General features: G+C 49.9%; 1 protein-coding gene across 1 annotated transcript in view; it reads left to right on the top strand.

The window, feature by feature from the left end:
• The first annotated feature begins 1,244 nt into the window (after positions 1-1,244).
• The window catches only part of Uroc1 (urocanate hydratase 1), a 31,582-nt gene continuing 15,682 nt past the window's right edge, over positions 1,245-17,144 (top strand). The window contains exons 1-13 of the mRNA XM_075982007.1: positions 1,245-1,370; positions 5,169-5,299; positions 6,278-6,371; positions 6,867-6,926; positions 7,204-7,332; positions 7,457-7,518; positions 11,621-11,687; positions 11,776-11,919; positions 12,914-13,002; positions 13,936-13,998; positions 14,252-14,431; positions 14,896-14,993; positions 16,230-16,302. Of these exons, the coding sequence (XP_075838122.1) occupies positions 1,245-1,370; positions 5,169-5,299; positions 6,278-6,371; positions 6,867-6,926; positions 7,204-7,332; positions 7,457-7,518; positions 11,621-11,687; positions 11,776-11,919; positions 12,914-13,002; positions 13,936-13,998; positions 14,252-14,431; positions 14,896-14,993; positions 16,230-16,302 (1,316 nt within the window). The remainder of the gene's footprint in view (positions 1,371-5,168; positions 5,300-6,277; positions 6,372-6,866; positions 6,927-7,203; positions 7,333-7,456; positions 7,519-11,620; positions 11,688-11,775; positions 11,920-12,913; positions 13,003-13,935; positions 13,999-14,251; positions 14,432-14,895; positions 14,994-16,229; positions 16,303-17,144) is intronic.

The following is a 17,144-nucleotide window of genomic DNA, read 5'->3' as shown; positions in this document are numbered from 1 at the left end:
ACACACACACACACACACACACCGACTTCTTCAGACTCTAAGAATCTCTGGTGTCTTGATAGAAGTCCTTCCTTAGAAACTCCCTGGGATTCCTTACACAGTCACGATCAACACCTTCCCCCTCCCCTCCCTGGCTCCCGGAGTAGAAAGTTTCCTGGTAAACAAGTGACTTCTGGGGCTGTCCAGGAGCCCCAAAGCCGACTCTCTAGAGTACTGAGAGCAAAAATACCCTCATCACCCTGGAATTCCACAAGATTTGTGAACTGGATGTCAGAGAGCATTAGAGGCAAGAGTCCCCCGGTGTCCCTAGCCTCAAGGGCTTCAGAACCAACCTATTGTTCTCACACGGCTGTACCACACCTTGTTAACACCCCACGCCACCCCATTCCGTACACTGGACACTTAAGGGCAGGAGTCACTTCAATGGTGTCTCCGTCCAAATGTGGGGTCCCGGGATCCAATCTGCACTTCACTCATCACCAGCTACAGTTTCCTTGCCTCTCTGACTTCATTTTCCTTGTCGGTTTACTTAGACTTGAGCTCTAAGGGTCACCTTCCCACTCTGCCTAAGGCTGGGTGTCATGACCTTTTTCTGCAGAGGGAGGAGTTGGTCACCACCCACCTGTGTACACAGGGACAGGGTAAAGGCCACAAGGCTGGTCAGGAGTGGTCACTTACCAGGACCACTGAGACTCAATGGTGGGTCCTTCCTGGCTGGAGGGAGGGGAGCGACACCCAGCATTGGCCTCTGGTCCAAAGCCAGCATGATGAGGATAGCTTTCTTGTCGAGTTGTTAATTAGGGGATGCTGGGGGAGTGGAGAGCTGTCACCACACCTATCATCCGGTCTCTTTGTGCTCAAATGTCAGGGAGGGGGGTACAAGGGACTGGCTTCTGGAAAGCTAGATTCAATGTCACATGACTCCCCCATTATCAAGACACATATTCCAACATTGCCACCTGTGTGGCATCCTCTAAGACTGAGAAAACCTCAACCTCAGAGCCCACCAAGCACCCCAAACTCTAATTTGATAGGAGATTCTCCTACCCTCCAAGGAGCTTCTCCTCCCAGTAACATTCAGGCAGCCTGCCTACCAGCCAGTGATCCAAAAGACCTGCCCTTTGTGCTTTCTCTGCACCCAATGAGGGACCGGAGGAGGTGGCCCTGGGGTTGTCTGTCCCCACCTTGCTTGCTCCTGACTGCCCAGTCACTTCGTGCTGACCTCCAGCTCAGTCTCTGCAGCCATGTCCAGCCTCCAGGAACTGTGTTCTGGCTTGCCCCTGAGACCCCTCCCTGAGAACCAGGGCCGCTGGGCTGGTGTGCCACACGCTCCAGTCAGGACGCCCAACCTCAGCCCTGCAGAAGAGCAGGTGAGAATTGCTACCCAGTCCCCTAGGGCTTGGGGCCCCTTGCTGTCTTTTAGATGGTCAGGGTGTCTGGGTACCCCTTCTGTCTACACCTTAGTTGCCCACCCTGTCCCCGCCATTTCCCAGAGAAGAGTGAGGGGATGTGTCAGGAACTGTTGCCTGATAGTCCTCAGGGGAAGCCACCCTGGAGTTACCTTAGGCTTGGAATTGGGTTCCCCACTTCCCAATGAGAACACTGGGGTTCAAGGTCACCCAGATAGTCTGTGGTGGTGCGGTTGCCACCTCTAGTGAGGAAGAGGAAGAGGCAGGGTGTGAAGTGGCCCTAGGTCAGCAACTTCACATGAACCTTGCCCAGCTCATGTGAAACTGAGTGACTGGGTGACTTATGTCCTTTGCACCCGTTTTTCTTCGTCCCTTGCCCAAGCCTCCAGGGCCTGCGGTTCTCCATCGAGGACACAGCAGTCCTCTGGGAGGGCTGACAGCTCAGGGAGGGCCTCACCTGGTGGCTCTCTTTGCCCAAAGGATTGAGGCCCAAGAACTGTCCAAGCTGTCAGACTATAACAAGTCCCTGAACCATGATGGGCGGGCAGGGTGGGGGGAGGGTCTGCTTTTCTGAAAGACACAGAAGTATGAAGGCTGAGCAAGGAGCCCACCCTCGCCCTCACCCAGAGACTGCTGTCCTAGGGGAGTGACCACCCCTAAGCTTTCTCCATGCTGCCCACAAGCAAGGAGTACGTGTAAGAGCAGCTGGGGTAAGACACTGACGGACAGGAGATAGGAGTGAGAGCTGCAAAGTAACTGGGGGTCCTAGAAAATGGGGTGATGCCAGGCAAGCTGGGGCTAGTGCTGGAGGAAGGAAAGACAGGATCGAGGGGGGGGCTGCCTTTTTACTTGCCTTGTCTAATTCCACTGAGCTCACTTCTCTGTTGTGGTTAATGTTCCTCCCCCTTGGGCACCTCCCTGCACTGATGCTTAGCCACAAAAACTGGAAAGGTTCTGCCACCTGCAGGGCTCTGTTGACACACTTGTGGCTGGATGACAGTGACCAGCCTGTACCTCCACGGTGATTTGTGGTGGCAGAACAGCAGACAGGAACCGAGAGATTGGGCCCCTTCAGCTTCATTCCTGTATGCCCCCATGTGTTGGGGACTGTGGACCCCCAGACCCTGAATTCCCTGTAAACAAATTGTTTTCTATGTTTGCAGCTGCTCGGAGCAAAACAACTTGTTTTCCTGTTTTGCAGCTGCTCTGAGCATGAGACAGGGGAGTGGTTTCTGGTAGCTTGCAGCTGAAGGATCCCGAGAGCTAGGGTGTGGCCATTGGTCAGGGAAGTCACTATATTAGCTGCTCTGGAACACAGTAAAGTTGGCATTCTTGGGGAAATCAAGGATGGCCCATGTCTCTGTCTCTGTGAGTTTCAATCTCCAGCCCTTATCCGAACTGTCCTGTAGTGCAGGCAGTATGCTACAGATGTAGTACCATAGTACACATGGTATAGGCACTACAGGACCATAGTACACTGTACTATACCCGTGTGTTCGGAGGATGCAGCATCCTTAAAGGAAAGGTGACTTGCAGATCCAGGGAGTTAGAATACGGAAAGGCTAAGTCTTCCCTCTCGGATGGAGTCCCCAAACCAGTAACCACTTCTCTTTTATCTACTTGCTTTCAATGGTGTGTGTGTGTGTGTGTGTGTGTGTGTGTGTGTGAGTGAGTGTGCTTTCATGTGTGGATATGTGTGTTCTTTTATGTGCATAAGTATGTTCAGGTGTTCATAGTTCAAGTTCTCCCTTGTTTCCACTTTTACATGCTATTCCATTCTGTCATTGTTTGGGTAGACTGGGGGCTTCGCTCCCTGCTTTTCTTTGGCAGCTGTATATTTAAGTAAGGAGTGCTGCCTAGTACACTTTAGCCAGTGTACACTCAGCACAGGCCTGTTCAACCTTCACAGTGTATTTCAGAACATAAGCAGTTCTTTTAGAAGGACCTTCTTGTATACCGCCTCCCCTGTGTGCAGTTTCTCTCAGTGACCTTTTGTAACTGGAGGTTTTTCTCCCACCCTCCAGTTCCAGAATAACCACTCTGAGGCTTAATATTAATTACAAACTGTTTGAACTATTAGCTCAGGCTTATTATTAGCTAGCTCTTATGACTTAAATTAACACATTTCTGTTATTCTATAATTTACCATGAATCTCATGGCTTTGTTATCCCACATCTTGCTTCCCTGGCAGCTGCTGGTGTCTCCCTGACTCTGCCTTCTTTTTCCCTTTTATCTCTGTTTAGATGTCCCACCTAGCTATATTCTGTCCTGCCACAGGCCAAAGCAGCTTTATTCATCAACCAATGAAAGCAAGACATAGTCACAGCATGCAGAAGGGCATCCCATATCAATCATTTGTCCCAAATCCTGCCTCATCCACTGCACTGTGCTGGCTGTTAAATGCTACAGCCAAACCTTTACTATGGTTAATAGATATACATATCTATTAACACACTCTCCTGAGGGCCCTTTCCCATGGTGGATCTGCATACCTGTCTTTGCCAACACACCATCTGAGCTTGAGTGCGGGACTCCCTTGGGATGATCTCTAGGATCCAGCAACACCAGCATGTGCCCATTGAATCCATGGACAAGAATATTTATCAAGAAGCCAACCCCATATCTTACAAGGGACCCAGGGGAACTTTTTTGGCAGAAGTGATTATGGCAGCTCGGACAAGGTTTCTAGAATGGAAAGCAGGCCTATTTGGAGGCAAGGGAAACAGCGCATGGAAAGGCAGAGATGGGCCTTCCCAAATGTGGAATTGGAGGAGACCTCATGCAAGCAGAGCCGAGAGCAGAGCTTGGAGAGTTGGGTGCGGCATGGCTGGAGAAGACCCAGAATGCCAAGGCCACTTGGTGTCACCAGATAGGCAGTGAGATCTGTGAAGGTTTTTGAGTAGGGCCATGGCTTGGTGCTTAACAAGACTCCTCCCATGCCAAGATTGTAAAAGCAGTTTTTAAGAGACCCCAGGCAGCACGGGGCAAGGTGGTGGTCTATGAGTGTGACAACCAACAGTTCTATGATCTGGTGCTCACAGGGTCCATAGGTGAACCCAACACCATACTAAGTATGCCAGCTAATTCGTACCTAGGAGGTGGGCTCTAACATCACTACACTTTACAAAGACAATAAAGGAGGAAGCAGGGCACATAGGTGCTTCTGGGAAAATCCTCTGTGCATACAGGTATATCTCTAACAACACTGCATCCTCAAATCTACACCACACCTCACTGACCCTCAGCTTGGTCCTCACATCTCTTCTGATACTAGATGGCCCTTGTCCTCTCACAAGAACGTTTATGATTATGGGACTTTTCGCTTGGACTCCAGAACAGTCTCAGAATCCTTAACCAAGTTTTTGCAAAAACTGCCTTTCACCTTGTAAAGCAACATGCAAGATCGTGAATAAGAATGTCACATGGTAAGGCCATTATAGTGGCTACCATATCAGCTATGTACACTGCGCAAGTCTGCCTGTCCCAGAATGCAGCCTCTGGACCATTTTCCAAGCTAGATGCCTCTCTAGGCTTACAGTGGCTTTCTGCTTTCGTCCCTTGAGTCTGCAGCCCCAGAGGAAGATGGGACCAAGAAAGGAAACCTGAAGGTCTGCCTTCCTTCATTAAAGGGGCCAGCGGCCAACAAGGAAGTAAAGCAGATGTTCTCAGAGTGGCTCAACCAGTTCCTGAGTGGAGCAGAGGCAATCCAGGAGCCTCAGGGCCCTTAACCCACTACCTCTCACCCCTTTCCTCCCCAGCTGGCTCTGAGGAATGCCCTGCGCTACTTCCCACCTGATGTTCAGAAAACACTAGCCCAGGAGTTTGCCCAGGAGCTACGACAGTTTGGACACATCTACATGTACCGCTTCTGCCCCAACATTGAGATGAGGTGAGCACTTGTGGGCTTGGCTTCAAATAAGGCTGTGCAAAAGTCAGAAGCCTCAGGGAATCCATGGCTAAAGAGGAGGTCAGTCTGTCTGAGCTGAGACACCTACGGAGGTGGCACAGTGAGTTAACGCCCTTGTGTAGAGAAAGTAGGTAGTGAGGTGTCTTTTGGGGGCACCGGGAGCTGCCCGGCCAGAGGATGGGGTCCTTGTCAGATAGGTCTCTGGCCTGCACCCCGTCCTGCATTCAGTCCTGTTGACTCTGGAGCACGAAGTCTCTCTGGGATACTGCGTCTTTGCTCTTCAGGGAAGAGCTGGTGAGAGTGGGATGGAGTGAGGAGTGGCTGTCAATGACTTCAAGTCTGTCCTGCTCTCTGCTGATGTTCTTGCACTGTGGCATGCACAGCATCATGGGAAGTCTTGTGAAGGGACAGAATGCTGGGCCTCACTGGACCGAAAACTCAGCAGCTCTGAAGCAGAGCTGAGAATCTGCATCTTGGATGCTGCAGCTGGTGTCATAGAGAACCATCGTTCTGAACTCAGCCAGAACCCAGGCTTGCTCTAAATGGCCCAGGTAGTCCCGTTTCCCCCATGAGAGAGGAGCCACAGCCCTTCTCCACCTCTGCACCCTCTGCCACCTGTCATGGACTTGCTGCCCAGGCGTGTCTGATGAGCGAACAAAAGAACAAATGAGTGGATGCCCACAGGTTGAGGGCTCTGGGAAGCAGCCATCAGCTTTTTTTGTAGTCAGATTCCTCCCAGGCTTGAAGTAGAGAGGGACAGTGACTGGAGGGGACTGGACTTCCTGCTCTGGGCATGCAGGAACTCAAGTCCTGTAGCGCCTGGTGACCCTGCTGCTCCCTTTGCCCTGTGCATCTCCTGACTTCTCTCAGGTACCTTGTCAGCTCGGCCAGGGCAGCATCTTAGTGGGATGAAAGGCCTGGGGGTTCCCTTGTTTCCTGATGTGGGACTTCCCCTTGCAGGGCCTACCCAATCGATCAGTACCCATGCCGGACGCGAGCAGCAGCAGCCATCATGCACATGATCATGAACAACCTGGACCCTGCTGTGGCCCAGGTAATGACAGGGGAACCAAGGCCAGCACAGTCCAGAGAAACATGCCCTGAGATCCCAAGTACTGCTAATACGCCTTTAATGCACTTACAAAGCTGGCACAAGGCAGTCCCTGGACCTTTCTCTGTAAGCGTAGGGCAAAATCAAAAGCAGGGAACAAATATAAAATAACAATGTATTTATATAAATGTACCTATAATTTTACCTTTCTAATGGCTACCTGAAAATAAAAAGATTTAATAATAGTTTATGATAGTATAGCTTAACATTGTTAATGAGATCCCTCATGTTCCCCCTTTCTCACGGAATCTTGACGTGGAGGATGTATGTCACTTGGTCAGCCATGTTCAGTAGCCCACATGGCTGGTAGATGCTATGGGCCTCTTCAGGCTTCTTGCCTTGCTGCTACGTCATTGCTCCTTTGAGCACAGCTGCAGGTAGGGGTCCTGCTCCTCTCTGTCCACAGCCCCATCTCAGATGATGCCACATCTTCTCCAGTTTCCACAGGAGCTGGTGACCTATGGAGGCAACGGGCAGGTGTTCAGCAACTGGGCTCAGGTACGGTGGCCTGGAGAGCACTGAGTGGTCCATGGCTCTACTTGATGCCTGATGCTTCAGCGCTGGCAATCAACTGGAGATGCTTCACTTTAAGAAGGGGTAGAGTGGTGTTATGGGAGGTACCAGGAGACCCTGGAGATTAAAGAGGATCTAGGCCAACAAGACCACTAGGATGGGTCAGCTGAGACCTGTAGGAATCCCTGGGTCTGAGTGTAGGGTATGGGGTCCATGCGGGTGCCAGTTCACTTAGAGTCCTTCATGTTAACTGTCCATCCAGTTCTGGCTGACCATGTCCTACTTGTCGAAGATGACTGAGGAACAGACTCTAGTCATGTACAGTGGACACCCACTGGGCCTCTTCCCCAGCAGCCCTGGTGCCCCACGATTGGTCATCACCAACGGGATGGTGAGTCTGAGGCAGCAGGCATGGTGCCTACCCAGAGCCAGGCTTGGGAAAGGGGATGCTGTGGCTGAGGAGGAGAGCCAGGCGGCCCTGCACCACTCACACGTGGTCCCTTCCTTTCTTCTAGGTCATTCCCAACTACTCCTCCAGGACAGAGTATGAGAAGCTGTTTGCCCTGGGGGTGACCATGTAAGTCACAGTGTCAGCTCACAGCTATGAGGTCTGCTTTAGCTGCGTTTCCGAGAAGACAGCATGACTGTGTTAAGCCTGATTTCAGGGAATGCTCACTGCACTGGGAAAATCATTTCATTCTCACACCTCTGCACGCTGGAGGCTTTGTGTAAATGCTTACTGTTTTCTATAGACACATAACCAAAGAAAGACACAATTTTGGATTCCATTGTTTCAAAGATTTTATTATGAGTAATCCCAGACATACAGGAAATTGGCCCACAAATAAAACCATCATACAGCTGGTTCAAGGAAGACACACAAACACTTGCCCAGTTCTGTGTACTTTAAGCAGCTCAGAGAACTTCTGTATGGTTAGAATAAGGTGATTTTTATTAATGAGAAAGAAAAAGTGAAACAATTTTCAGGGCATGCTGGCACATGCCTTCAATCCCAGCCTTCACAAAGGCAGATGGATCTCTGTGAGTTCAAGGCCACCCTCATCTACAATAACAAGTTCCAGGACAGCCAGAGCTACATAATAGAGAAACCCTATGTCTAAACAAGCAATCCAAAAAAGTACAGCTTCTTGCTTTAGCATGTCTGCTTATCCCTTGATCCATCCATCCATTCAACTTGGCTTTGGATGAACTCAAAAGTCCATTGCAGGTATGGCTGACTGGGATTTGATCTTTGTTTTGGGTCTCTTTCTTTTCCTTTTGAAAGTGATAGCTATATGTACAGTCAACCAGCTGCTAATTGGAAATGTTTGTAATCAAATTCCACAGTAACAGGATGCAGGCATTTTCTTGCTGTTGTTCTCTGAACAAGTGTGGTTACCATAGCCACCTACACAACACTTGCATGATGTGAACTACACAGGTTCTGTGCAGATAGATGTGGGCTGTTTGACAGACAGGATGTAAGTGTCAGAGGACTTAGGAGTCTGCTGGGGGGTGTCTTGGAACCTGCCCCTCGAAAGGATTCTGACGGACAATTCTCCCACAAGACACACTCATCCCTGTGCCCTGTGGAATGTGCTCTGACAAACCATGCAGCGATGTGACTCACCAGGTACAGGACCCTGTCACTAACCTGAAGAGTTTCCTGGACCCTGACAGAGGATGGAAGCTTTCGGTGTTCTGTAAAGCTAACCCAGGCTCTGCCTCTAGAGGTTTCATCAAATGTCACAGGAGGAATTGCTCTGAGTAAGGAAAGCCTGTCCCACATGGGCCCCCAGGGGAGCGTGTTTCCTGTGTCTCCAAACATCCTTCATGCCCGTAGACTCTGGGCTAGGGGTTAAGACCATCGCAGTAGTCTCTGTACTTTGCCTTTTCCATTGGCAATACAGCATGGAGTCTGTTTGTGGAGCACAGACTTGGCAATTCACTCTCTTCTGTGGCAGTCAGAGGCACCGTGACCCTTAATGCAAGGCTTTCAGTCTTTAGCATGGCACAGAGGGTGCTCTGATATCGACATATTTGTAGACTTATGGGATCATCACTCAGGGAAACACCACATAAAATGAAATCTGCAGAATTCAGAATGGAGAGCCAATGACTTAGCCTCCAGGTGACAGTCCATAGTGTAACCAAAGCATAGCACAGCCCACCAACACCAACACCAACACCAACACCACCAACGTACCCTGGATTTACCAATCTCCTGAAACAGACCCTTTAGTAGAGGAAAAACAGGGCCTCAGAAAACAAATCACTCTGCTGCTGGCTGTAACCGCCTCTGAGTCTTGCTCATGTTATTGGCCTGGAAGCATTTTCTGGTCCAGTGGAAGCAGTCTCAGGTCAGAGGGCTGAGGGAGCACATCCTGGCCCACCATTCCCTCACCATGGCCTTGGAATTGTCCCCACAGTTCTATTTCATAGGTGGGGACTAAAGTCCAAAAATGGCAGAGCTACAAATGTCAGCGCTTGTCTGCCTGTGGCGCTGGGGTTTGCTACAGAGAGATGTGGGGACACTGACTGCAAAAGAATAGAAATCAGGCCTGATGGCACATGCCTATCACACCATCCCCTTGGGAGACTGATGCAGGGGGATCCTAATGCCTAGACCCCAGGGGCTCACAGCGAGTTTCACCATCTTTAGATGATGTCTTTTTTGCCTACACGGTCTTCTTGTGAGAAGGGACAAGGCGTCCTTTTCTTTGCTTATCTTTTTGAGACAGTGTCTTGCTAGAAGCAAGAATTCATGATCTTTCTGCCTCCGACTTCTGAGTGCTGAGACTACAGGTGTATACCATGCTTCCATATCTCCATTTTTAGAAGAGAAAACAAAGGTTCTGAATGGTCAGATGTATTATGTGCTTGTGTGGTAGACCTGATATTCATTCATAGGCTTGTGACAACACAGCCTCCAATCAAAGGAGAGAAGGGACTGGGGAAAGCCACTCACAGGCAGGAATCTAATAGGTCCAGGTCCTAATAAACTTGGCATTGAAAAACAAGCAGCAGAGAGACCTTGAGAGACTCCTAGACATCAGCAAAGAGGGCAATTAATCTAGCAGCAAATGCTACTGTCCCCATCACACTGCCCAAAACAGTGTTCGCTAACTATCCAGCAATGGCAATGGCCACACTCAGGCAGTACTGGTGATATCACTGGAAATTCGATGGCATATGTTAATATTAGAAATATCTGTGTCTGATGACCTCACAGTCTTCCAGCCTGTTTGCTGCCCTGTGGACACAGCCCACAGGTGGAGGGAGGTCACAGGAAGTCATACCACTACAACCATTCATTGACATAAAAAAAATCAGAGCTGACAGGCTTCCTGGAAGGGCAGAGAGAACCATGGCTCTAAATGCCATCTGCTGTGAAGCCGTGACCGGTAATCCCTGTGCTGCCGTGGAAAGAACCCAAGGGCAGGCTGTGGGGGGACACAGTACTAAAGCAACCCCTTCGGAATGGCGCCCAGACTCACTCAAACAAGAACCCAAGAGCAGACCTCTCTCAGCATGCCAGCTGTGGATCTGGTGTGTAAGCATAAGGATTCTCACAGGCATGTGTTCGCTGCTATGACCTTGCCATGTGTCTAAGATTAAGCTCCCATTTGAAGACGCCTCACAGTTAAACCTGCTGGATGTCACCCAAATGGAATCTTGCGGAACATGTTTTCCCATGTCCGACACCTTCACTGGGTCACGTGTGCCAGGGACACATCATATCTTCCTTTCTCATCCAATTCTTACATCACAGTTCATTGTCTCCCCCCTCCACGTATGGGCATTTCAATGGCGTCAGATACTGGCCACTGCTGATAAATTTGCTGTGAATGCCTTTGTGGGTGACTAAGTAGACACTAGCATGTAGTACGGGCCTGCTGGGCCATGCTCAGTCTTGCTCTGCCTAGCCCAATCATCCCCATGCTGATTTTTTAAAGTTAATTGTATGACAGATTTTAGAGGAATAAAACATGGCTGGAAAATACCGATAGGTAGAGGGGGCAGGAGACGCTAGCTTATTATATCCTTACCTTTTTATTTTTACTTTAACTTTTTTAATATTTTGGTTAGAACACAGAGAAATGGGTTCCACTGTGACATTTTTATACATGTATGTCATTTTAGTGATTTTCTTAAGTTTTATTTTTATTTTACATGTGTGAACGTTTGTCTGTGTATATGTCTGTGCACCACATGAATGCAATGCCCATGGAGGCAAGAAGAGGGTGTTCAGTCCCCTGGAACTGGAACTTTGTACAACTGTGAGCTGCTATGTGGGTGCTGGGATCCAAACCTGGGTCAACCAGTGCCCCTAACCACTGAGATTTCTCTCCATTCCCATTTTAGATATTTCTTACTCGTTTTTCTGACTGTTCCCTGATGTCTGTTTCTCCCTCTTGTTAGTCCCCTTTATTCCCTATGCAGTCCCCCTCCTGCTTTTGTGACACATGCATTCTTGTTTCTTCCCTTTTCAGCACACACACACACACACTACATATAAGAGAGAATGTGGGATGTTTGTCTTTCTGACTGACTTTGGCTTATTCTGGTTAACATAATGATCTCTAGTTCTTCCACTTGTTATAACAGAGGAGAACACAGGAGAACCTTTGAGGTTGAGTTTAAAGTTCCTAAGCGCTGCCCTTTTCTTCCCTGCTCAGGTACGGCCAGATGACAGCGGGCAGCTACTGCTACATTGGTCCCCAGGGAATTGTTCATGGCACTGTGGTGAGAGATGGGCACACATGAGTGGCGGGTCCCTGCAGGCAGATCTGCCAGGAGGGGACAATAAGCACCCTGCCTCCCCTGCCTACAGCTCACTGTGCTGAACGCTGGTCGGCGATACCTGGGCCTCGAGGACTTGGCTGGGAAGGTCTTCGTCACCTCCGGGCTTGGTGGGATGAGTGGGGCTCAAGCCAAGGCTGCAGCCATTGTTGGATGCATTGGGGTGATAGCAGAGGTAAGCTGGGGAGCTTCTGCCTGTCCCTCAGAACTCCTGACTCATTCATTCATCCTCCCTCTTCCTTTCCTTCTATCTCTTCCTTCTCTGCCATCCACACCTTTCCTCTCTTCCCACACTCCACTCCCTTCTTGATTTCTTTCACCAAACCCCATCACCTCTTCCACAAAGCCTTGTGCTACCTCCCTGGTCAGGTCCCTATGGCACAGTGCCCACCACCCTCCATTTTCTATGCCCACTAACTTCCAACCCATGAGGCTTTAACAGTGTGTGTACAGCCATTGCTTCCGGTGTCCCTTCTAGACGAAGAACCTAGATGAAAGAATAAATATTTGTGAATTATATTAGTATAGAGCACCCCTCCCCCAGCTTTAGCAGTTGGCACTGGATGGAGGAGGCAGACAAGCTGCTCCTTCACAGAGGTGTGCACAGGGGACTTGTGGCTCTCACATCTGTTTGGAAGATGCCAAGGTCAAGGAGGGAAACAGGGAGCAGCAGAAGGGAGGAACTTTGAGCTAAGTCTTGGGGACACACCATGAAATTCGGCTTAGTTGACACTACCTGTGTCGTGCTTGTCTGAGCTTTGCTAGGACTGTGTTGGGCTGTGGGTAACAGGGTAACTGTAGCAGCTTACATGAATGAGAGTTATTTCTCTCATGCTACTGACAATGTTGGTATTGGTTCAGCAGCTCAATGATATCAGTGCTAGCTCCTCTGGATTCTTCTGGGCTTCTCTCATGGAGATAAAAATCTCTGCACTAGCCAGTCTGGCCATCCACATTCAAAACAGAGAGAAATGAGAAGAGCTATGTCCGCTCTAGCTGTCTATCTCAGCAGGAAAGTTGTGTCTCACAGAAGCCCCTTCTCCTTTTCCCATTGGCTGTAGTGACAGGTCTGAGGCTGCATCATGAAAGTGGGGTGGGGTGCATGGGGTGCTCATGAGGTTGTTCAGGGGAGATGTAATGGGTGGCCTATATGTATATTGTGACCTCAGGTTGACAAAGCTGCACTTGTAAAACGCCACCGGCAAGGCTGGCTGATGGAGGTGACTGACAGCTTGGACCACTGCATTGTGAGACTCAGGTATAGTTGGCTGTGTGGGACTCAGAGCACTTAAACCCGGGCATTGGAAGCGGGGGAGAAAGTGTGGCTAGGGCAGTTCAGTGCCTGGTGTCTGGCCACAGGTGCCATCTAGAGGTTCCACTGTGAAGCATCATAGGAGAGGTCTCTGGAGAGTTTATTATTATTGCAGCTGGCTTGTGGGCAGCTATGGGGCTCTGAACTTGAGACTCTCTCACACTTCCCTCCCTAGTACTGGAATTGCAGGTGTGTGTTACCATGCCTGACTTAATTATATTCATCCTCTTTTCTATTTCTATTTCTCCAAATAATTTTGTAATCATCATTAGTAAGTCCTACCACTTCCATGCCCCACCCCATAAGTGAGTTCTATGAAAAGCCAGTTAGGGTTGAGATACCTGTTTCCCAGTAACCGCTGCAGCTCAGCTCAACCAACTGTGACATTCCAGCCTGCACTTTTTCTTTTCTTGTATCATGGGATATGAGAGGACATACCTCACCCTAGCACATGCCTCCAGGTCCACACTCATTCAGGTCCCAAATCATACAGGCCCATGCAGGCCCACATGTACACAGACTCATACATAGGCCTGCAATTGCACACAGGCCCATACAGGCCCACATGTACACAGACTCATACATAGGCCCGCAGTTGCACACAGGCTCATACTTACACTCATACGCATGCCCATAGTCAACATTGGCTCATAGTCACAGAGGCTCACACTCATGCACAGGTCTCCAGTCACACACAGCTCCACACACTCACATCCACTCACTCTCACACAAGGCCACGTTCACACACAGGCCCTAGGTGGCCTCCTATGTCTGCCACATTTGGCCAGCATTGCACTTCCTGTATGGAGGCAGAGCAGCTCCATCCAGGGCAGCTGAGCATAGGTGTGGGCTATCTGCTCTGCTCTTTTGTCCTTCTAGGGAAGCAAGGAAAAAGAAGGAGGTGCTCAGCCTTGGATACCACGGCAACGTGGTGGATCTTTGGTAAGTGGTACCTTGGGGATGCTGCTAAGTGTTCTCAAGCCAAAAGCTCTGAACCTCAGCTCTGTCCTTCCTGGGAAGGCCATCATCCTCATCCAGACCCACATAGGCTTTCTGCCCATGCACTTTGCAAAGGAGAAGGAAGACACTCCCTGCAGGGTGTGTGGGTGGAGATGTGGGCTGCAGTTTCTGCTGGCTGGCACTCCTCCAACCCATGCTTGCAGGCCCTGCTCTGACCACCCTACTGCTTCCCCAGGGAGCGCCTGGTCCGTGAACTGGACACCACAGGGGAGCTCTTGGTGGATCTGGGGTCAGACCAGACGTCCTGTCACAACCCGTTCAATGGCGGCTACTACCCTGTGCAGCTCAGCTTCTCAGAGGCCCAGAGCCTCATGTCCTCCAACCCAGCTGCCTTCAAGCACCTGGTGCAGGAAAGGTGGGTGACAGGAAGGGATGCTCAGGTGGGACAGCAGAACCTACAGGATCCTAACCTTTCTGAGCCTTGGCTTCCTTCTTTCAGGGGGGATCGTGGGCACGTTACTTTTGGGGATGATGGGACAAACTGAATTGATATTTGTCAGATTCCTAGAGCAGCTTACATGTCTATGCTGGATACACACTAGGATACCCACAGTAGCACCTTTGTCTGGCACATTGGACCCAGGGTTCCAACGAAGAATGCTGGTTTGGGGGGACACTACAAAACAGGGGGTGTTGAGGGGTTTGTGGTTTTGACTGGACACGGGAATCAGTGGCACTGGGAGCAGTCACAATGAACTAGGGGAGGCTGGTTCGCACGGAGACATTCTGGCACTGGACTTAGAAAGCCTTGGGAAGCTTGATGGAGTGGGGCTGCGGAACTGGAGGACAAGCTGGGGGCTAATCACCTGTTTGTTACAGTCTGAGGAGGCATGTCTCGGCCATCAACAGGTTGGCCCAGGAGAAGTTCTTCTTTTGGGACTATGGTAACGCCTTTCTCTTGGAGGCTCAGAGAGCAGGTAGGCAGAGGGGAAGCTGGACAAGTGGTTCTGGGGCCTGTGTGAGTATACCTGTGTACTTATACCTGTGTGAGCATACCTGTGTGCGCATACCTGTGTGAGCATACCTGGGTGAACATATATACCTGTGTTAGCATACCTGTGTGAGCTTAAATACCTGTGTGAGCATACCTCTGTGCGCATACCTGTGTGAGCATACCTGGGTGAACATACATACCTGTGTTAGCATATCTGTGTGAGCATACCTGGGTGAGCATACGTACCTGTGTTAGCATACCTGTGTGAGCATACCTGTGTGAGCATACATACCTGTGTGAGCATACCTGGGTGAGCATACCTGGGTGAGCATACGTACCTGTGTTAGCATACCTGTGTTAGCATACCTGGGTGAGCATACATACCTGTGTTAGCATACCTGTGTGAGCATACCTGTGTGAGCATACATACCTGTGTGAGCATACATACCTGTGTTAGCATACCTGGGTGAGCATACATACCTGTGTTAGCATACCTGTGTGAGCATACCTGTGTGAGCATACCTGTGTGAGCATACATACCTGTGTTAGCATACCTGTGTGAGCATACCTGTGTGAGCATACATACCTGTGTGAGCATACATACCTGTGTGAGCATACATACCTGTGTGAGCATACCTGTGTGAGCATACCTGGGTGAACATATATACCTGTGTTAGCATACCTGTGTGAGCATACCTGTGTGCGCATACCTGTGTGAGCATACCTGGGTGAACATACATACCTGTGTTAGCATATCTGTGTGAGCATACCTGGGTGAGCATACATACCTGTGTGAGCATACCTGTGTGAGCATACCTGTGTGAGCATACCTGTGTGAGCATACATACCTGTGTTAGCATACCTGTGTGAGCATACCTGTGTGAGCATACATACCTGTGTGAGCATACATACCTGTGTGAGCATACATACCTGTGTGAGCATACCTGTGTGAGCATACCTGGGTGAACATATATACCTGTGTTAGCATACCTGTGTGAGCATACCTGTGTGCGCATACCTGTGTGAGCATACCTGGGTGAACATACATACCTGTGTTAGCATATCTGTGTGAGCATACCTGGGTGAGCATACATACCTGTGTGAGCATACCTGTGTGAGCATACCTGTGTGAGCATACATACCTGACTTTCCCAGGGCCCCTTGTTTAAGTCACTGTCTGTGTGGTCATGGGTGCTCACACAGATGGATGACTCTACAGGAGCAGATGTCCAGAAGAAAGGAGCCAACAAGACGGAGTTCCGCTACCCCTCCTATGTCCAGCACATTATGGGGTGAGTGATGGAGGTTCTGTTTTGGGGTGTCTAGTACCTTTTCTGATCCTCTCCAGACTTAGGACCTGGCCATTCCAACTGAAAGGGCCTCCAACACAGATCACCACAGGGCTGTGTGCTGTGGAAGTAACCAAACAGTGGTCACAGCATTTTCACATAACACACAAGTGCAGAGGGGGCTTCGTCAGAGCCTGAGTGAGAAGAAAGGGAACTGAGGGACCTGACAGCCATGGTCACTCCCTGTGCACACCACCCTGCCATGTATCCACTCATTTTCCTAAGTTATGTAGCCAGGAAGCCAGGACGATGATTCAATCCTGAAGCCCAAGACCCCCAGTGGCTTGAAGGTCTTGCACCATCTGGTTGTTCAAGGCAGGTCTGAGAAGGGCTAGCAGCCCAAGAGAAATAGGGAAGTAAGGGACCCAGCAGGAAACAGGGCCAAGGTAGACCAATCAAGGAGGGTGGACTTTTAGACTCACAGGCCTGTATGCACAGAAGGAGCCAGAGAAGAATGTAAGACATCTCAGGATGGAGTCCAGAGAAGCAGAAGTTGTCTTCTGAGCTATACTACTGTGGGTGGAAGCAGAATCAAGGGTGGGCTAGGACACTGGGATCTAGAGTGGCTGGGTTTTCCTCAGAGAAGCAGGAAAGAGATAGCAGGAATGTACTCAGCCTTGCTTGACCAGTATGGAGTTAGTACGGCCCGAGGTTATAGCATCCCTCTGCCCCACTTCAACTGCCACAGAAGCTGAGTCACCATGGAAGGCCAGGCCGGGTCAACACATTCACCCACTTTTCTCAACTATTTACTTTAGATGATTGGTCTTTGGGTAGTCATTCTA

The sequence above is a fragment of the Microtus pennsylvanicus genome, chromosome 8, assembly GCF_037038515.1.
Source record: "Microtus pennsylvanicus isolate mMicPen1 chromosome 8, mMicPen1.hap1, whole genome shotgun sequence".
Classification (NCBI taxonomy): Eukaryota; Metazoa; Chordata; class Mammalia; order Rodentia; family Cricetidae; genus Microtus; species Microtus pennsylvanicus.
The sequence above is the reverse complement of the archived record's forward strand: the minus strand, read 5'-3'. Positions and strand labels throughout refer to the sequence as shown.